The 22,001-nt window shown below is 46.9% G+C and overlaps 1 protein-coding gene across 1 annotated transcript in view; it reads left to right on the top strand.

Moving 5' to 3' along the window:
• Positions 1-22,001, top strand: part of CACNA1E (calcium voltage-gated channel subunit alpha1 E) — a 645,631-nt gene that overhangs the window by 40,662 nt on the left and 582,968 nt on the right. The window contains exons 5-7 of the mRNA XM_089910334.1: positions 9,066-15,193; positions 16,041-16,170; positions 19,551-19,797. Of these exons, the coding sequence (XP_089766460.1) occupies positions 19,777-19,797 (21 nt within the window). The 5' untranslated portion in view covers positions 9,066-15,193; positions 16,041-16,170; positions 19,551-19,776. The remainder of the gene's footprint in view (positions 1-9,065; positions 15,194-16,040; positions 16,171-19,550; positions 19,798-22,001) is intronic.

The following is a 22,001-nucleotide window of genomic DNA, read 5'->3' as shown; positions in this document are numbered from 1 at the left end:
GCATTATTTATAAGCTCCCTCCTTCCCACCCACCCACTCCCCTCTCTGCCTGGGCTAGAGCAGGGCCTTCAGCCAGGACATTCCCTTGCAGCCTACTCAGGCTGCTATATAAAGCCCTGCCCTTCTAGGAGCTGGATCAGGCCATTCCTTATCTCTTTGCAGCAGGGTTCTGATCATGTGCCCGGTTGGCAGGCGCTCGGAGATGTGCCAGCGGGCTCTGCCTGTTGCCACCAGGGCCTCCAGCCCCCTTGGGGTCGTCTTCTCTTGTTCCCACTGAGACCTGGCCAATGACACTGAAACCTTCCCTATAGGAAATCGTTGGCTCATTTCATTAGAGGGCAGTTGCCAGACAGCTGAGGCAAACCTGATGGGCCTGGCACGGGTGATGGGTGTGTCTGGCGTGTGCAGGCGCCGCGGTCCGTGTTCCCCTCCTGAAGCGGCGCTGCCTGCCCCCTACTCTCTCAGCCCCCACCCCGACTTCCCTCCCCTTTCTCTTTCTTAGCGCCTGGCTCAGAGTCTTCATTCCATATGGCTTCAGCAGGCAAAGGCCTTCCCTGGCTGGTGGCCTGCTGCGTCTCAGTTCCAGAATTGTGGGCTGGACTCCTCCTTAATCGACAGTGGACTGTAGCAGATGTATTCTCTCTGCCTGGAAAATAAGTTTTGCCGAGGGAGGCAGACCCACCTTATTGCTGCAAGTCAGGGCAGAGGAGAGACGAGAGGCATCCTGAAAACATACAAAGGCTTAAATCAGGCAGAGCCACTGTGAAGTCCTAGCCCCTCCACTTAAAAAGAGGTGTGATCTTAGCAAGTTATGTAACGCCTATGAGGCTTAGTTTTCTCATCTTTAAGATGTAAAGAATGCTATCTCAGAACTCACGTAAAAATTACAAAACATGACATATATAAAGCACTGAAGCCGTATTATGGTAGCTGTTACAATTTTTGTTAATATTATTATTTATGATGATTTGGATGGGAGAAGGATGGTAGCTTCTTTTTTCCCTCTTGGATTTGAGATTTAACAGGGGAACTCTTGATGTTGGTTGTTAAGAATTTCAACATGCATGCTCCATTGGTACTTAAATGTGAGGTTCTGAGAGAATCCTTTCAAAGCAACTTCTGGGCCCTGAGGAGGTCCTGGTTCACCTTCGTGTTGGCCTCAAGAGAATCAGATCAACCTTATGTGAAAAGGCAACTGGTTGTACTTATTGCCTGGTCAAAATTTAGTAGCAAAACATTCCTTCTGTAAGCCACAAGGCAGTTTCTAGAGGGAATGATTACCTCTAAAGTAACAAAACATCTCTTATCAAAACTTAGGAGGTACACTTAAAGCAGTGCCCAGAGAAAATAGTATAGTGAGATTTTATGTGTCAGTTGGACTGGGCCACAGGGCGCCCAGATACTTGGTCAAACATTATTCTGGGTGTGTCTGTGAAGGTGTTTCTGGATGGGATTACATTTGGATTGGCAGACTGGGTAAAGCAGTGGGCCTCACCCACTGGATGAGTGGGTGGGCCTCATCCAATCTGTTGAAGGCCTGACTAGGACAAAATCTGCATAGGAAAGAATTCTTTCTCTCTGTCTTTGAGCTGGGACATTGGTCTTCTTCTGCCTTTGGACTTGGACTCAGACTAGAACTTACACCATTGACTCTCCTGGGTCTCCAGCCTGCTGTCTGCAGATCTTGGGACCTCTCAGCATCCATAATCATGTGTGCCATTTCCTTATAATAAATTTCTTTTTATATCCTATTGATTCTGCTTCTCTGGAGAACCCTGACTAATATAGATAGTCTTATAATGAGCTAATAAAAAATTAAACAGGAATGACAAATGAACTAAGCATCCAACTAAAGTAGTTAGAAAAAGGTAATCAACATAAGAAAAGCAGGAGGGGGGAATTAATAAATGTTAAAGCAAAAGTGGACGACTTGTAAAACAAAAAGTTTTATAATTAATAAATTACAAGTAAATAGTAAATCTAATTCTTTGAAAATAGAATAAGATTGATAAATTGTCAATTGATAAATTGTCAAGAGAAAAGAAGAAGGAGGCACAAATAAGAAATGCCAAGGAGAAAAGAACCACAGATGGAGGGAATTAAGAGAATCCTTAGGGACAATTTGGTCAACTCCATGCAAATAAATTTAAAAACTTGGGTAGTAAAAAAGTTAACCTTACCCCAAGAGAGATCTGGCCTTGGTCTTTGGCTCCTGGGAGGTAACTTCTTGGCCCTTGGATTGTGCTGCCTGGTAGGAGTGTCTTTGTTTACCTTGGGCAACACCCCACAGTCTAACAATATGGTTTATGATGGGATCTTTGGGCCATACAGTATTTGCTCTATCTCTGGGGCACCCGGAGACTAAAAGTCAGCCATGTGGGCAGTCAGTGATGTCTTATGTGATTGAACCCCCATAGAAACTCTGGACACTAAAGCTCAGGTGAGCTTCCCTGGTTGGCAATACTCTGTGTGTACCACTGCATATTGCTGGGGGGGATAGGAGCACTGTCGATGGCTCCACTGGGAGAGGACAAGTGAAACTCTTTGCCTGGACGTTCCCTGGACTCTGCCCTCTGCACCTCTTTCCTTGGCTGGTGCCGATCCATGTCCTCTCACTGTAATAAACTGTAACCACAAATACAACAGCTTTTAGTGAGTTCTGTGAGCCCTTCTAGCAAATTTTTGAACCTGAGGATGGTCTTGGGAACCCCCTAAGTTTGCAAAACCTAATATATTGGATACTTCTCTGGGAAAATATAGTTCACCAAAAACTGACCCAACATCATATTCAATGTCAGCTTTGCCTTAGTTAACTTATAAAAGAAATCCCAATAAAACTAACAGCTCATATGGAAAAAGAAGCTGAAAAATGAATAGTAACTAACCCTATAAGTTGTAATGCATATTATAAAACTTGAATAATTAAAACAGTGTAGGACATCTTGTAGCTGGAATAAAGTAGGAAGTCCAGAAATAGACCAAAATTTATTGGGAATTTAGCTTGTGATAATGATGGCATTGCAAATCACTGGGAAAAAGATGAGCTATTCAATAAATTGTGTTGAGACAACTGGGTCGCTATCTGGAAAAAAATTAAGTTGGATCCATACCTCATTTTTTTTATATTAGATACATACCAGGAGAAATAAGTGATTTAAAATTTTTAAAATGCTAGAAGAGGGCTTCCCTGGTGGCGCAGTGGTTGAGAGTCTGCCTGCCGATGCAGGGGACACGGGTTCGTGCCCCGGTCGTGGAAGATCCCGCATGCCGCGGAGCGGCTGGGCCCGTGAGCCATGGCCGCTGAGCCTGCGCGTCCGGAGCCTGTGCTCCGCAATGGGAGAGGCCACAACAGTGAGAGGCCTGCGTACCGCAAAAAAAAAAAAAAAAAAAAATGCTAGACGAAACTATGGGAGATTAAAAACTAATCTAACGACTATTTTTTAAGGGGAAGAACTTTTAAAGATGACATGAGATACAGACGCCATGAAGAAAAAAATAACTTCTATTGCATTAAAACTATGTATGGCAATGGGACTTCCCTGGTGGTCCAGCAGTTAGGACTCCACGGTCCCAATGCACGGGGCCTGGGTTTGATCCCTGGTCAGTAGATCCCGCGTGCTGCAATGAAGATCCCACATGCTGTAACTAAGACCTGGCTCAGCCAAATAAATATTAAAAAAAAAAATTATGTTTGGCAAAACTAGTAAAAGGAAATTCTAGAGTACCATCAAACCAGGAAAAATATGGTAATATTCTTAACACATAGAGACTTTTTACGAATCAAGAAGAAAAATGACTATGATAAAATTGGCAAAAGATATGAATGGCAAGTCCACAAAACAGGAAACACAAATGATTTATAAACATACGAAGATGCTTCACATTACTCATAATGAGAGAAATTGTAGAACAAAACTACAGAGAGAGATAGCATTCACCACTTTTCACTTACCAAACTGACAGAAAATGTGTTTATAAACTGTTGGTAAACTATGGAGAACAGAAACTCTTACATGTTGCCAATGGAGAACTGAATCTGTACAGCCTCTCTGGAGGGCAAAAAGTAACAAACGCACATATCTGTTGACCAGCATTCTACTTCTAGGAATTTATCCTAATCATTTTGGACAAAATATAGTATATCTATTTGGGGAGATGTTATTTAAGGGTACAAACTTGCACCCAGTCGGTAAATAAGTCCTGGAGACCTAATGCACAGCATAGCAATTAGAGACAACAATATTGTATTATAAACTTCAAAGGTGCTAAGAGACTAGATCTTAATCATTCTTATCCCAAAAAGATAATTATGTGACATGATAGGGGCGTAAAAATTATATAGTATGTACAAAGTTATTCATTGCAGCATTGCTTGTAAAAGACTGGAAACTACCAAGATGTCTATTTAAAAAAGACTGGCTTAAATAAATTAGGTGCACTGAGGCAACACAATGCCATGCAGCTCTACAAGAGACTGAATGAGCTCCGAGATCCACTTGAAAGAGAAAGAAATTAGATGTAGAACAGTATGTGTGAAACAGTGTGATATCACTTCTATGAGATGGAAAAGACCATCCATTACAGTGAGCGCTAATATGTGTTGTTTAACCCCGTCCCCCTCCTATGAGGTAGGTACTGTGATTATAGCCTATTGTGCTGCTGGGAGGAACCGGGGCACAGAGCAATGCTCAAAGTCCCCGGCTGGAAAGGGGCAGTACTGCGTCTTGAGCTCAGAGAGACTGGCTCAGAGTTCGTACTCTTCCCACCATGCTGTGTTCCTTTGTTTGGTTACACATGCGTATTTGCTTGCAAATTCATCAACTATCTCTGGGTGGCTAAGGGAAAGGTATGGGAGAGCATATTTCACTGCATTCCCTTTTGTACATTTGATTATGGACCATGTGAAGTATTATCTATTAATACATTTAAAACAAACATACATTTCCGATTGGGAGCAGGGTTCAGGAGAGGGGTATATGGTACAGGATGCAGATTCCCTGAGGTAGGTGTGAAACTCTGTCCTGGGTACCAGGACCCAAGGGTCTCTGCCTACCATGCTGGGGAAACCGTGGCCTCACCACAGCTCTGATCCTCTCATGGGGTCCTTGTAAGAGTGATGGGTGGAGGTGAGCAAGGAGATGCCCAGGCCTTGCCCATTGGAGGGCTGACCCAGCCTTGCTGGCTTCATGCTGACTCCGGGTCCAGGGTCAAGGTGGTGGGCGTCAGGCCAGGCCCTCTGCTCGGGCCTCTGCTGTGATCTGTCTTGTCATCACGCCCCCCACTGCTTCCAGTAGAAGCCTGCTTGCTCGTTGCCCGCCAGGCTATAAGCACTGTCTGGCTGGCTTGCTTGGAGCATCTCAGGGCAGCGGGATGGGCAGGGTCCATTCTGGGTGAAAGGGTTCCTGCACAGGACAGTGTGCTTGCAAACAGAGGTTGTGCTGCGCGCAGGAGAACCTTCAGGGTTTCAAGCGCTTGGACGTGGCTCCAGCTCCAGATAAGCGGCCTACGCGACTGTGCTGGGGGGTCCCCGACAGCCAAAGAGAGAGGGCTGTGGGGCTGGGGAAGCTTGTGCCCCGTCATCTGCACCCCGGCGACACCCCCTCTCTCTGCCTGCCCTTTGCCTGTTTGCCTGGGCACCGCCTGAGAAGACATGGATCAGGAGGCCACCTCTCCCCGGCGGCTGGCCTGCTCCTCAGGCTGTGGTGCCGAAGGAGCTAGAATACCTGCAATCACCACACAAGCACAGCAAACACAAGCGCAGGAACTATAGCCACCTCATGCCCACAACAACCACGCGACCGCAACGACCACAAACTCCACAACCAACACAGCTGTAACCACAGCAACCAGCACAGCCACAACGACCTGCAGCAGCCACAGCATCAGCTTTCCTCGATCCAACACGTGTTCTGCTCGGACCTCGTGAAACGGAGGTCTCTGAAGGCGGCGGGCACAGATCAGCCGAGGTCCGGAGGCTGGGTGACTTCTCTGGGCCGAGATGTGGGTGGGCCTTCAGATCAGGCTGGGTTGGGCTCAGGACACTGCCTCCCCCTTTCCCGAGGGCAGGCGTGGTCTTTGAGCACGTGCGAGTCTCCTTGGCTCTAGGCCCCAGAGGAGGGAGCCTCTTTCCAGCTTCCCTCCCGGGGGATGCCCTGTGATGCTCAGCGCGGGGCTCTGAGCATAGATGACCCTCTCTGAGGATGGGACAAGCAGGCGGGCTTTCCTCTCATTCCAGCAGCCCACTTGCTCTGGCCCGTCTGGGAAAGGAGGCTCTTCTGAAAACCGCTTTCCTAAAGGGGGGTGGGGGCAGCAATCTGTTGAACAGAAAACCCTAAGTACCGTCAGCACATTCCCGTAGAATAAGCCTCGGCTGCTGGCCTGTGATTTTGTCCACGTCAAAGGAAGAGAAATGTCCCCTCCTCCGCTCCGGGAGAGTTATTACTTTTGCGGACAAGCACACTCCGCTTCCTCTTCTCTGATTTCAGGGAAAGGGGAACCAGTTGCCAAAGCTGTCAGAACAGCTGCCTCTGAAGTTTGCCCAAGTGCTGGTGCTGGCTGTTGAGAGGGGCTACCAGGCCCCCGTCCCCAGATTCAGCCTGTTGGGGCAGAAAGAACGTTTTCCTTCATCTTACCCTGTTCTAGGCCAGTGATCCTCAGCTGTGACTGAACAACAGTATTTCCCCAGGAGCTTTAAAAAATCCTGTTGCCCGGGTAGCAGCTGAAGACAGCTGAAGTCAGCTGAACACGAATAGGACTGGGGGAAGGGCATCTGTGTGCTTGAAAACTCCCCGGGAGATTCCTGGGTGAAGCTGGGCTTGGGAACCTCAGTCCTTGAGTGTGGTTCCTGTAAATGCCTCTTTATTTACAGCTTGTAACCCAGTCTGGCTAAAAGCTGGGCAGGTGTTCCTGATGTTACAGTGTTTAACGCTGAGGCAAATCAACGTGGGCCTAGGGGAAAGGTGAGTAGGGCAAAGGGTAATCACCAGCGTGAACCGCTTCTGAGTAGATTGCCATTTACCTCCTCACTGTCGAACAGATGTTTGTACCTGACATAGGCCCCCTATTCTTGTTCCCAAGGGTCAGTAAAACTCCACCCACACCTCCCTCCTTGCTTCATTGGCTCCCTATCTTGTACAGACCCAGACTACCATGCATGTGTCTTGGCTGTCTTGGGTTACTAAGACTGGGTGGATTAAATGACAAACGTTTATTTCTCACAGTTCTGGAGGCTGGGAAATCTGAGATTGGGGTGCCAGCATGGTGGGGTTCTGGTGAGAGCACTCTTCCTGGTTTGCAGATGGTCACCTTCTTATTATAATCTCACAGGGCAGAGAGAGGAGGCTCTGGTGGCTCTTCCTCTTCTTATAAAGGCACTAATCCCATCATGGGGGCTCCACCCTCAGAACTTCATCTAAATCTAATTATTCCTCAAAGGGCCCACCTCTCATACCATCACATTGGGGATTAGGCCTTCACCATGTGAATTTTGGGGGGACATAAACATTTAGTCCATAACAGCATGATTATCTTGTTCTACCAGAAAGTTTTCTCATCCTTACAAAAGAGTTAACAATGCCTAGGTCATAACCTGACCTTGAGGGCTGAGATATACTACTTATGAAATGTCTAATATAATTCCTGGCTTATTGCTGAAAGCAACATATCAAAGCTGTTATTGATATTACTGTTCAGATATGTTGTACTTTTGTTGCTTACTTCTTTTTTTAAAATTTATTTATTTATGGCTGTGTTGGGTCTTCGTTTCTGCACGAGGGCTTTCTCTAGCTGTGGCAAGCGGGAGCCACTCTTCATCGCGGTGCGCGGGCCTCTCACCATCGCGGCCTTTCTTGTCGCAGAGCACGGGCTCCAGATGCGCAGGCTCAGTAGTTGTGACCCAAGGGCCCAGTTGCTCCGCGGCATGTGGGATCCTCCCAGACCAGGGCTCAAACCCGTGTCCCCTGCATTGGCAGGCAGACTCTCAACCACTGCGCCACCAGGGAAGCCCCTGTTGCTTACTTCTTAATTTTTGTAATTTCCATTGTGATTTCACTCCTTAGTACTTATTTTACCTGGGGCCCATGGGTTGTAATTTCTTTTAGTACAGCCCATGGGCCCTAGGGCTGTACTGAAAGAATTATTATTGTGTGCCTGAAAATGTACATATATATTTTTTTTCTTCTCACTCTTGATAGAACAATAGTTAATCTCGGTATAGAATTCTATGTCGATTAGTAAGTTTCTCTCAGCACTTTTCAGGAGCTCCTCCCATGTCTTCTGACATCTGTTGCTACCATCAGTTTTTCTTTCTTTTTTGTAGGTAGTCTTATTTTTTCGGTTATGATTTATTTCTCTATCCTTACATGTGTTGCAGTTTCACTATGACGTATGGGCGCTTGGACACATCATTGTGAAAATACAAGTTCCTGTATATCCATATTTAGAGTTCTTAGTGAATTCTAACTTTAATACTGGAAAACTTCAGATGTTATCTCTGTGGACATCACTTTTCTCTCATTCCTTCTGTTCTTTTCTTCTAGAATCCCTATTAGCTGTATGTTGGTGCCTGTCAGTCTACCTTCCATGGCTGTTAACAGTTCTTTCATGTTTTTAAAAATACATTTTCTCTCTTTGTGCTGTTTTATGGGTGATTTCTTCAGTACTACCTTCTAATTAATCTCTCTTCCACTGTGACTTCATAGCATTTATCTCCCACTACTGAGTTTATGTATTTCATTGACTATATTTTTCATTTTATTGGTTCTTTTTCCTAACTTGCTTTTGTTTAATTTTGCTTATTTGTTGTTTTATAATTTATGTTTTTATATACGGTTGTATGTTTATATATAGGATCTTTGAGGATCCTAAACATTTCTTCATAGCACTTGTTACTGCTTGGCATATTATGCAATTTTGAAAAATTGCCTGGCTCTTCCATTAGAATGTAGTCCATGAGGGCAGTTATTATTTATTATTATATCTTCAACACTTAAAACAATATCTGAGAATTGTAGGTACTTAAAATATTTGCTGAATAAATAATGAATTCTTTTTTTTTTTTTTTGCAGTATGTGGGCCTCTCACTGTTGTGGCCTCTCCTGTTGCGGAGCACAGACTCCGGACGTGCAGGCTCAGCGGCCATGGCTCACGGGCCTAGCCACTCCACGGCATGTGGGATCCTCCTGGATGGGGGCACGAACCCGTGTCCCTTGCATCGGCAGGCGGACTCTCAACCACTGTGCCATCAGGGAAGCCCTATTTCATTCTTTTAATGGCTGAGTAATATTCCATTGTATATATGTACCACATCTTCTTTTATTGCATTTATTAATTACATTTTTTAATTGCAATTTTGGACTGCTTCTCTTAGTCTTTCTCTTGGGGGGACTTATTATTAGTAATTTTGATCTCTCTGGTGCTCACCCGTTCCCATCCTAGTGGTTTTGAAGGTACTTCCTCTTGGCCTCCATAGCCCCCAGTTCAGAACCAGATTTCTATCATCAGCTCAGGTATCCATGCTGTCATGATTTGGGGATATTTCTGATCCTGTCACTGGGCCAGGGACCAGGTTCCTCCTCATTTGGGGGTATGAAGCTTTGTATAAGCCTCAGCCCTGGAAGCAGTTTGTTATGTGTTTTATACCCCTGGTTGTTGGGTGTGGGAGCCCCACACAGTCCCTGAGTTGGGGACCCCTCCTCATGTGGTATTCCCCATGTCACTGCAGGAGAAAAGCTCCTCACCACCTCTGCCTGTTCCCCGCCCTGGAGCTCACAATCCCAAGCACCATCCCAGTTTACAGCACTGTGTCTCTGCTGTAACCCTTGGAGATGCTGATCTTTTTGAGTAATTCTTTGACTTTTAATTTTTTGTATTTTATCTGTTATTGTTAAGTGTTTGGAGCAGAGGGGACCTTAAAGCATGAATTTACAGCACTATTGTACCTGTGTGTAAGTCCTATAATTACTATTCTTTTCACCAAGCCTGTGATAACACCAGGCCCACGGGGTTTACATTTGAAAGTATGGAATGAATGCTGAGGTTGGAGGTTGCCTTAAAGTTCACCTCTCTCGGGGCTTCCCTGGTGGCACAGTGGTTGAGAGTCCGCCTGCCGATGCAGGGGACACGGGTTCGTGCCCTGGTCTGGGAAGATCCCACATGCCGCGGAGCGGCTAGGCCCGTGAGCCATGGCCGCTGAGCCTGCGCGTCCAGAGCCTGTGCTCTGCAATGGGAGAGGCCACAACAGTGAGAGGCCCGCGTAATGCAAAAAAAAAAAAAAAAAAGTTCACCTCTCTCTGCCTCCTCATTTCACAGAGGAAGAAACTGAGGCCCAGTGCCTTGCTTTGGGCTCCACACATTGTTAGTAGCAGAGCCAGGAAGGTTAACCTGACTCTACAGCTTGGGTCTTGGAACACCTGCCCTTGAACATGATTTCTCTCATACAGAATGGCTTTTCTGTTTTGCTGCTGTCTGAACCTCACTCACGGTTTAAGGGCCAACTCAAGCTCTACCCAGTCCTCTGCGGCCTCTCGCTCCTCTAGAGGCATATGGCACTTAAGAGCAAGGGAAAGAGGATCAGCTCTAATTACTGAGTGTCTCCCTTGTAATGGCTTTGCCTGCAGCGTCTTCTCAGGTAATGTTTGTGCGGAAGTTCACATTTTATATACTCTACTGCCCTCTAGTGGCCACAATGGGCATCAACTTGTATAGTCCGGAACAGCAAGATTTTTTTGTTTGTTTTTTTATACATTTATTTATTTATTTTTGGCTGCGTTGGGTCTTCGTTGCTGCGCGCGGGCCCCCTCTAGTTGTGGAGAGCGGGGGCCACTCTTCGTTGCGGTGCGCAGGCTTCTCATTGCGGTGGCCTCTCTTTGTTGCGGGGCACGGGCCCTAGAGTGTGCGGGCTTCAGTAGTTGTGGCACGTGGGTTCAGTGGTTGTGGCTTGCGGGCTCTAGAGCGCAGGCTCAGTAGTTGTGGCGCACGGGCTTAGTCACTCCGCGGCATGTGGGATCTTCCCGGACCAGGGCTTGAACCTGTGTCCCCTACATTGACAGGCAGATTCCCAACCACTGCACCACCAGGGAAGTCCCCTGGAATAGCAAGTTTAAGTTGCCCCAAGACCAGTCAGTTCATCTTAAACACATTAAGGTTCTCATAGTCATAACTTTCCTGCCCTGCATGGAAACATAAATTCAAGTCCTATTTATTTGGTATTTCAATGCCAAGTATATAAAATATATAAGAATATAATCAAAAGCTATAAACTACCTCGATGGCATCTAACATTTTCAGGTGGGCGCTGCTCATCTAAGCAGCACTGTCCAGTAGAAATACAATGTGAGTCACAAAGTAATTAAAAATTTCCTAGTAGCATCATTTTTCAAAAAGTGAAAAAACTGTTAAATTCATTTTAATGATATATTAATATATCCAGAATATTATCATTTTAACACACATTCAATATAAAAATTACCAAGAGATATACTTTTTTTTCTTGTACCAAGTTTCTGAAATTTGGTGTGAATTTTACAATTACAGCACATCTAAGTTCAGACCAACCACATTGCAAGTGCTTAATAGCCACGTGTGATTAGTGGCCACTGAATTGGACAGTAAAGGTCTGGGGCAGTGGCTTCCACACTGTCTGTCCTTGTTATTGTACTGATGTTTGTACGTCTGTGAGGAACATTTCCACCAATGTGCAGCAGAATGAGACAAATATGAATCATGTTTTTTAATATATAAAATCAATGTCAGATTATCACCTATCTTGCTTGAGGGAATGCTTGGAGGTTGTCCTTCTGACTTTGTTGCTGTTAATATATTTATTCTTTTATGGAGTGATGGTCATAGCAAATGATAGATTATTGATTAAGTGTTCCTATTTCGTAAATGAAAATTCTCAGTTCTCTCCAGGAGCCCACACTTTGTGTGCACATTTTACTGGTGTGTGATGTGTTAAATTCTGGGAACCACATGCCAGGCACCCCCTTACCCTGCCCTGCCCCAGCTTGGACAATTGATGGTTACAAATGGGACACACGTCTGTGTGGCGAGGCTACTGGGCAATTCTCAGCGTGTCAACTCTACACCTTTCTCTCTGCCTCACGAAAACGTAAGGAAATGCGAGAGAGTGAGCGGATGCGAATATAGGGGTGACCTTGAATTTACTCTAAAAACCACAACTAAAAGAGTAAGTCATTAGTCAGATCTGGACCTTAGCAATAATTAGCAACAATTACTACTCAGTTGAGTCTACAGACTTGGTTGCCACGCGTCTGGAAGATGGCATTGCAATGTCACATGGCTGGTTTTAAATGCAGAGCAATGGAGGTAATGAAATGCTAAGAGAAGCCACTGTTTTATGGGAAAGGTCTTTAATATTCTCCCAGGCTTTATAACAGGCAGTATCTGAAGTGGTGCTGGGTAAATTTGTCTCACTGAGTGTGGCTGAGGGATGGAGGGGTAAGAGCTCCTTTTCTGAGAACCCGGGGCTTTACCGTCTGTACACACATAAAGAGCTTCTAATTGCAGTAGCTCCAAACTGCAGTCTGGTCTCTGGGCCTCCTCTTCTCTGACTGATGTTCCCTCTTTGGTTCACCTGTCTGCCTTGTGTGTGCTAGCAGGTCAGAGCCCTATCCCAGGCTTTGAGACATCTGCAAGGAGTCCTTAAAATATGCCTTCTAGCCACCCTGTTTATAAATGCAAATGTTTCTTTCTTGCTCAGCTGCTGTCACTAGGGTACTCATTAGCAATTGTGTTTCTTTTTCAAATACAGCCTCTACACTCGAGTTATAATATGGAAAAGATGCTGGCAAATTGAAAATTTGTAAATCAAAGAATTTTTATTGCTCTGGGAACTCACTATTTAAGAAATCCTATAGTGAATTCTCTTGTAAATTGAGTCATCACCCGCTGTTTTAAAAATTCAAGTTTTAATATATTATCTTGCCCGAGGGAGGTAAGTCCATTCGTATTAAAAAATTAAAACGATGCAAAGATTAAGCCTCTAGTGCGCCTCCTCCATATTTAAATAGTGGTATGTAATCACAATCCTCCAGCTACAAGCAATTACGCCAGTATTAATGAAGGGACCCTAGTCAAAAACTGTGCCCAAGGGAAACTTCTGCCTGAAAGTCAGGGTTAAGGGCCCAGCCACTGGTTTAACGGATTTTCAATGAGGTGTGAAAATGACGGGCCAATAAGGGTGAAATTCTATGACGCAGCTAAATAGGCACAATTAGTGTCTTGCCCTTAGTCTCCTGACCTTGTTTCTGCTTTTATTTCCTTACGGTCCTGGTGAACTGATTCCCTGGATGTTTTATTATTAACGTATGTTTAACAGAATTCATAGAGCCTTTGCCAATTCAGAGTAAAGCTGTCCCATCTCAGCCGCTTTTGTGGGTGGGGTGTTAATAAGGACCCTCCCTAAAGACGTTTCAGGGGTGAGCCTGATGTCCATGACTCTAATGACCCGCCCACTTCGGCTCGCCACCAGCTCCTTCCAGGCTCTCCGGCCCTTGTCATCTGGAGCAGCCAGGCCCCGCCCCCCCGGGAGGCGTGCGGTTACAAACTCAGCCTCCAATCAGAACACCTGCGTTTGCTTCCCACCTCTAGTGGCTGTGAGGCAAGTCACTGGGTCTTTCTGTAAGATGGGCCCCTCCAAGGCCTGTGAGGGATCCTCCCCGGCCCTCTGCCGTCCCTCATTGTGAATCCAAGTCTCTGAGCCCAGACCCTGGGCTAGACCTGCATTGACTTTACCCCTAGCGCTTCTGGACACTCAAAATTTGCTCCTGACTTTTATTTCCTGGGCAGAATTCCCTCTTTCAGAAAGGCTGCACGAACCCTTTCTTTTTTTTCTTATTTTGGAAATCTGTCTCCTAACTTAGGGGTTGGCAAACTATGGCCTGTGAGCCATGTCTGGCCCACTGCCTAGTTTGTTAATAAAGTTTTATTGGAACATAGCCATGCTCACTCATTTACCTATTGTCTGTGGCTGCTCTCCCGTGACAGTCTAAAACATTCACCATCTGGCCTTTTACTGAAAAAGTTTACTCTTCCTTGTCTGAATGAATTGATTTATGTCCTGTGAAGAAGATACGTTGAGGTCCTGACCCACAGTACTTCAGAATGTGGCCTTATTTGGAAATAGGGTCTTTATAGGTAATCAAGTTGTTAAAATGAGGTTACTAGGGTGACCCCTAATCCAAGATAACTGTTGTCCTTATAAACAGGGGAAATTTGGACTCTCAGTTTATTAACTCTATTTTCTTATTTTCTCTATTCTTTAATTTTTATTTTATATTGGAGTATAGTTGATTAACAATGTTGTGTTAGTTTCAGGTGTATAGCAAAGTGATTCAGTTATATCTATTCTTTTTCAAATCCTTTTCCCATTTAGGTTATTACAGAATACTGAGCAGAGTTCCCTGTGCTATACAGTAGGTCCTTGTTGGTTATTTATTTTCTGTATTCTTTTTTTTTTTTTTTTTTGCGGTACGTGGGCCTCTCTCTGCCGTGGCCTCTCCCGTTGTGGAGCACAGGCTCCGGATGCGCAGGCTCAGAGGCCATGGCTCACGGGCCCAGCCGCTCCACGGCACATGGGACCCTCCCGGACCGGGCCACGAACCTGTGTCCCCTGCATCGGCAGGCGAACTCTCAACCACTGCGCCACCAGGGAAGCCTTATTTTCTGTATTCTTGATCCTCTGGTATCTGGGGCTTCAGTGACTGGGGAGAGACTGTCTCTCCCAGGGCTAAACGGTTCCCAGAAGTAGCAAAGGACCTGCACAGAAGCATGTCTTTCGTTCGCAAACTAGCCAATCCAGAGCCCACACTCTATCTGGCTCTTCCACTCAGGAGGCAATATTCCTAATCAACATAGGGCCACGTCCTGGACAACTAGGGACCACCCCACAGCCCAGAGCCTGCTGAAATTATTTGAACCTTCCAATCCTAAACCTACTCAGCTTGCTTGCTATGTCTTCTTCATTCCCTCCCTCGAAAACCACAATAAGGACCCCGCCCACACTTTCTCCTCTCCTCTGCCTCCTGACCAATCCTGGTGCTTTCCCGTGTGGCCCTGTGTGATGTGGGTTGCCCCCTCCTCTTGAGAACTACGAGTAACAAACTCTCTTTTCAATGGCAATCATCTTCTGAGCGCTTGGTCTCACCATACCTGAAAAAAACGGAAATCCCAGGTGCGTTTTTTTTTTTTTAACCCCTTTATTGGAGTATAATTCCTTTATAATGGTGTGTTAGTTTCTGCTTTATAACAAAGTAAGTCAGTTATACATATACATATATCCCCATATCTCTTCCCTCTTGCGTCTCCCTCCCACCCTCCCTATCCCACCCCTTTAGGTGGTCACAAAGCACCAGGTACATTTTAAAACACAGAGATAGACACACACAGAGGGAAAATAGTGTGAAGACATAGGGGGAGTGTCATGTGAAGATGGAAGATTGGAGTGATGTATTTATAAGCCAAAGAACACCTGAGGCTACAGGAGGTAGAAGAAAGACTGGGAGCAGTTCCCTCCCTGCTGACTCCTCGAGTTTGGACTTCTGGCTTTCAGAATGTGAGACAATAAATTTCTGCTGTTTCAAGTCACTCGGCTTGTGGGACTTTGTTATGACAGCCTAGGAAACTAATACACCACCTAGCCGATTATTTTGCTTTGTTTCCTTTATTCCTCATTGTTCTTTTATGTAACGTATTTGTATGTGTGTCCCACTCATTTCAAGGTGACCCTCACACACATTACTGTGTTCGGGTCTCATGAGGTAGTCAAGCCAGCGGGCAGCTCATTTAACCTGAGGCTCAGAGACTTTGGGGGACCTGCACGAGGTCCCCCCACAAAGCAGTGAGGCGGGGGGTAGACTAGTGCTACCGGGGGCTTGTTGTGTGCTTCCCTCACATTACCTCAGGACAGCCCCCCACCCATAACCAACCTGAGGTTAGTTGCTGGACAGTCATTCTAATCAGATAACTCTGAATGTAGGAAGGACGCTCTCTTCTCACCTCTCTCTCCGGTCTTTACTTAGCTTCTCAAGGCAGAACCATACGAAGGCGGTCAGATACCTACAGCTTTTCACGGCCTTGATTGGAACCAGCCGGTACTGACTGGACCGCCTGGGGAAGCTGTTTCCTCGAAGGACGATGCTGGGCTTACCGGTGCGTGGTGAAATGAGACAGGTGGCTCTAGAGGCCCCTTCTGTTGCCCCTCTGGGCTGTATGGGGGCGAGGAGGGGAGGGCGGAGAGAGGCCTGGGACTGTTCAAGCGTGTAGCAGTGTCACGACAGCTGGAGCCAGTTCTGGTCAAGGCTTGGCTGGGTGCTGTGGATCCCCGTGACCTCTGACACCAGGTGCCTAGGGCACCTCTTGAGGTTCCTGCAGCCATGATCTGTTTCTTCCTTGTTCGACTGTTACAAAGATTCTTCCACATCAAGGATATTTTGTAAAGTTATGCCAGGATCTTGGGGACCACGAATGGGGGGCCATCCCAAGAGGGCTATTATACCCATTTTGAAGATGTGGACCTTGAGTGTCAGTGGGGTCAGGTCTCCCAGCCAGTCAGGGATGGCACTGGGGGCAGGCCCTTCTGGCTCCATAGCTCCTGTCGTCACACTGGGCTGAGGCCGGGCAGGGTCTGTGCCCTTGCCTCTTTGGTCATTAAGCGTTGTTTAGGAGGTGACTCAGAATGCGATCCCTGTGTGTGAGAGAGAGACACCCAGCAAAGGCTCAGTGAACTCTCCTAGGTGCACTGAGTATGGCAGGTGTGCCTGATGCCACTGGATGTCACCAGCTGAGGTGGGAAGGATGGAGAATAAGAGGCAGAAAAGTCAGAGTGTGTCCCGGGGGAGAGAAGAAGCAGGTGAAAGAACAGAAGGAAAGAAAAGTGCAGAAGACACAGAGGGACACCCCCCCCTCGCACACACACACCCTGCCTGTCCCCTCTAGGCTCTTCTCTCCCAAAAAAACAATTCAAAGAAGGTACCGCTGTCCTGGCCTCAGTGACACTGGTTCCCAGGACTGCCCGGCCTTGTTGTGCCTTTAACAGGAGAAAGCAGGCGTGACCAGGGGCCTGCAGCTGGTCAGGGATGGTGTGAAAGCCTGGGGTGGGAGTGAGAGCATCGGGTCACAGGTCCCAGAAGCTGGGCTTGGGAGAGGCTGATGGAAGGAGTCTGGGAGGCGGGGCTCCACCTCAGGGTGGGCGGGGCAGGTGGCCTGGCACTGCAGACATGGCAGCCGCTGGGTGTCATGACAACAGATAAGAAGCAGGTCTGCCTCGCCTGCCTGTGGGAGGCTGAATAACAGCCTCCACATACGTCCCCGTCCTAGCCCCCTGAACCTGTGAATGCTGCCTTACACGCCAAAAGAGACTTCACAGATGCAATTAAGTTAAGGATCTTGGCGATTATCCTGGATTATCCAGCTGGGCCCCAGCTAATCACAGAGGTCCTTTCAGTAGCTGCAAGCCTCCCCAAGCATGTAGTGTAGCAGAAGAAGTTTCGTTCATCGGATGAAAAGAAATTTTTAAAATTTTTATTGGGGTATAATTGATTTACAATGTTGCGATAGTTTCTGCCATACAGCAAAGTGAATCAGTTATACATATACATACATCCACTCCTTTTTAGATTCTTTTCCCATATAGGTCATTACAGAGTACTGAGAAGAGTTCCCTCTGCTATACAGTAGGTCCTTATTAGTTATCTTCTTTATATATAGTAGTATGTATATGTCAGTCCCAATCTTCCGATTTATCCCTCTCCGCCCTTAGCCCCCCGGTAACCATAAGTTTATGTTTTACATCTGTAACTCGATTTCTGTTTTGTAGACAATTTCATTTGTAGCCTTTTTTAAGATTCTGCATATAAGGGATATGGCTGATGAAAACTTATCGAACGCCCAATGCGTGCCAGGGACTGCTCTGCAGACCCGGAATATAGCAACGACTAACACAAAACTCCCTGTCCTCACGGTGTTCATAGTCTAGCGGAGGAAGACAGGCAGGAAATAGGCCAATACTTGTGTATCAGGTGGCGGTATGCACTGTGGGGAAAACTAGCAAGGTGAGGGCAGAGAAAGTGCTGGGTGGAGTGGGGATGGGGTGCTCAGTGGGGGCCTGGTAAGATGCAGTTTGAGCCACAGAGCTCTCTGAAGGAAGGGAATAGCCGGACCCAGGCTGGGGCAGGAACATGCCAGGCACTTTCAAGGGTAGCAAGGAGCCCAGGGTGGCAGAGTGAACAGTGGGGCAGCGACAGCACGTGGAGTGTGTGCAGAAGCAGAGGGTGGATGGTGTGGGCCCTCGGGACAAGGGAGCCCCTGGAGGATTTTTAGCAGAGGAGTGAGCTGGTGTGAGTGTTAAAAGATTCCCTCTAGGAGACCCGAGACACCTCCTTTCCCTGTTCTGCTACTGGGCCCGCTGAAGGGTTGGCCCTCAGCTACATCACTAGAAAGACAAAGAAACCACTCTTCAGGGCTCCATCCTCCTCTTCCTTACCCCATTTCTCCTCATTAGTGGACCCACTGGCCTATGCATGGTCCTCTCCTCTCTTCATTTGCACAACAGCTCCCTGCCACCCAATACCCTATCAGTCATTTACACTTTAGTGAAATCAGGGATATGTATCCCGTTACCTTCTCCAAGGCTGTGGATTGAATTGTATCCCCCAAAAGACATGTTGAAGTCCTCATCTTCAGTGCCTCAGAATACGATGCTATTTGGAAATAAGGTCATTGCCGATGTGATTACTTAAGATGAGGTCATACTGGAGCAGGGAGGGCCCTTAGTTCAATATGACTGGTGTCATAAGAAACTGATGTGAAGATATGAGAAAGGAATGTCAAGTGAAGGCAGAGGCAGAGATTGGGGGGATGCAGCCGTGAGCTGAAGACTGCCAAAGATTGCTGGAAACCATCCAAAGCTAGGAAGAGGCAAGGAAGGATCCTTCCGTAGAAACTTCAGAGGGAGAGTGGCCCTGCCAACACCTTGATTTCAGACTTCTATCCTCCAGAATTGTGAGAGAATAAATTTCCGTCTCCATTGTTTTAAGCCACCCAGTTTGTTGTACTTTGTCATGGCAGCCCTAGGAAACCAATACAGGGGTGTTATCTTTTTTAGGATTGTATTCCTAATTGTGAAATTTTAAGATTTTATCCTCTCCAAAGAAGATTTCTGCATTCTATTAGCCAATAGACCAATCAGACCTTCCCTGAAGGCAATAAGGCTTTGTTGTTTGGGGGGAATCCCAGGGCTCCATGAGAATTCAGAAGGGCCCATTTCTCTCCACTGCCTGGAGGTGCTTATGTTTGGGGAGTGGGGCAGCTGGACCGCTGCCCCACTGCTGGGTAGAGTTTGGCTCCAGGACACTGAGAGTGTGGGTTTGGCAAGAGGAAGACATGGGGGTCTCAGTCCTGCACTGTTGCAGAGGCTGGATGAAGGGGGCCTGGAGCCCAAGGACATTAGATGCTCAAACCTTGACTACTATTTATTTGTCTGAGGATTAAACTATCCATAGCTGTTAATTACTGAGCCTTTCCCTGTGCAGGTCTGTTCACGGGCCGGAGATACAGAGTGATCAAAACAGAGTTCCCTTCAAACAAACACTCGTACGCAAATGTTCACTGCAGCATTACTCACGACAGCAAAAGGTACAAACAATCCAAATGTCCATCGGCTGACCAATGGACAAGCAAAACGCGGCATATCCACACAATGGAATGTCATTCAGCCAGAAAAAAGAAAAAAGAAGTACAGCTATCTGATGCGGTGAGATGAACCGCAAAGACATCATGGTAAGTGAAAGCAGTCAGACACAAAAGGCCGCATATTGTACGATTGCATTTATATGAAACATTCAGAATAGGTAGATCCACGGTCACAGGTTGGAGGAGGGAAGAAAGGGAAACAACTGCATAATGGGTATGGGGTTTCCTTTTGGGGTGATGTAAGTGTTCTGGAACTAGGTAGGGGTGATGGCTCACGACATTGTGAATGCACTAAATGTCACTGAGCTGTACGTTTTAAAACAGTAAATTTTATGTTATTGTACTACACAGACACACAAAACCCAGAGTCCCTGCCCTTCTGCATTCAAGTGAGAGGAGACAGACGATTAACAAAGAGATATACATTTAACACAAGTGCTGTGAAGACAAGACAGGCTAAGGGGACAGAGAGTGACGGGGAGGTGTTGTTTTACAGGGTGTTCACTGTTGGCCCTTCTGAGCAGTATGTGAGGGAGAGAGCCCAGGAGATGGCTGAGAGGGGACCCTTGCAGGAAGAGGGAGCAGGAAAGACCAAGACACTGAGGCAGAAGCAGGCTGGAGTGTTGGGGAACCGGCAAGAGGCCAGCAGGATGGAGCTGCGGGAAGAGGGCCTGCAGGGGAAGAGGTCAGGGCAGAAGAGGCAGGAGGCTGGCCAGGGAGTCTCGTGGACCAGGAGCCCTGGGAACCCCGAGGGGCGGGGCAGAGGAGCGCAGGGGAGGGAGCATGCGCAGAGGCGCGGCCAGGAGGCTGTGGTCGCAGGGTTTCACTGCTGCCTAATGAACAGGTCGAGGAGACTGGACAGCCTGGCTTTGGCTGCGTCAAGTAATACTAATGAGAGTTATTCAGACGACTTACCTCTGGTCTCGGTTACCACGCAACACGGTCAAGATTAAGCAGGTGTGTAACTAGGTAAGGATTTTTGTCTTGCTTTTTGAGCGCAGTGCCTAGGTAGGTATGTTCATTTATTTTTCATTTAGGTTGCAATGAATGACATACTGTGTTTCACACAGGTGGGTCTCCTGTTGTTGTCTGCCTTCCACGGGGCTCCCTGATCCCCTCACCCTGCTTTCTTCTTTTCCATTGCGCTTACTTCTCACTACTCAGGCAGGTATATACCGCTGTGTGGTTGATTTCTGTGTCCTCTGGGCCAGGCTACAGTACCCAGTTATTCAATCACACACCAACTTCGTGCTGCTGTGAAGGTATTCTGAGGATATGGTACACATCTACAATCAGTTGATGTTTAGGAAAGGAGCTTACTCTTGATAGCATCTAATCGGTGGAAAGGCCTTAACTGCAGAACTGAAGTTTCCCTGTGGAGGAAGAGATTCTGCCTCAAGACGGCAGCCTCCTGTCTGTTTCCAGGCTGTCTGCCTGCCCTGCAGACTTCAGACTTGCCAGTCCCCACAACCACATGCACCAATTCCTTGAAATAAATCTCTTTCTATATCTACTTCTATACATACACATATGTAGACACACACACACACACACACACACTTATATATATCTCCTACGGGTTCTGTTTGTCTATTTACCGTCCCCTCCCCCAGATGCCTGTTTCCTTCACAGTGGTGTCCCAGGGCCTAGCACAGTGCCGGCAGTGGTAGGGGCTCAGTCAGTATTGCCCAATGGATAGTTCTTTATAATTCTTGTTTATTTGTGTGGTTGTTGGCTCGGCTTGAAAATCAAGGGAAAAAAAAAGACCCACAACAGTCTTATCTGAGCTGGGATTTCCCAGGGGAGCCCAGGGTTGTGGGTCCTACTCTTGAGTGTGTGTGTCTATTTGCAGCTGAGAAAAAGCTGTGGCAGTGAAGAAAGGTTGCAAATTTAAACTCAAGTTCAGGCTCTCCTAGCAACATGCCCACCCCCGGCTTCTGGCTCGTGTAATCCAAGCACCAAATACGCACAGCTGGGGCAGTGCACGTTACTAGGAGAACAGGGACTCCTGACTGCCGTGGTACTACCAGGGGCATGGATTGGGCGGTGCCTTTTGTTTCCCCAGTAATTGTTTTACAGCAAGGTGTGCAGGAGGACCCAGGTGAGTGGGAGAACGAGGGGGAAAAGCATAAACCCTGATGTTTATTTGTTTGTTAGTATGTTTGTTTAGGAGCTAGTGGTTCGTGCAGAGCCTCTTGTTTCAGAAAATGTCCCAAATGGGTTTGCAATTAGGGACAGAGTCTGTAGGAGCTTATGAAGCAACCAATTCCCCGTGCTGGTTGGCTTCCAGC

Source organism: Delphinapterus leucas, chromosome 1 (assembly GCF_059928025.1).
Source record: "Delphinapterus leucas isolate spDelLeu-1000000601 "Yukka" chromosome 1, BTC_Dleu_Yukka2, whole genome shotgun sequence".
In the NCBI taxonomy this organism is placed as follows: domain Eukaryota; kingdom Metazoa; phylum Chordata; class Mammalia; order Artiodactyla; family Monodontidae; genus Delphinapterus; species Delphinapterus leucas.
The sequence above is the reverse complement of the archived record's forward strand: the minus strand, read 5'-3'. Positions and strand labels throughout refer to the sequence as shown.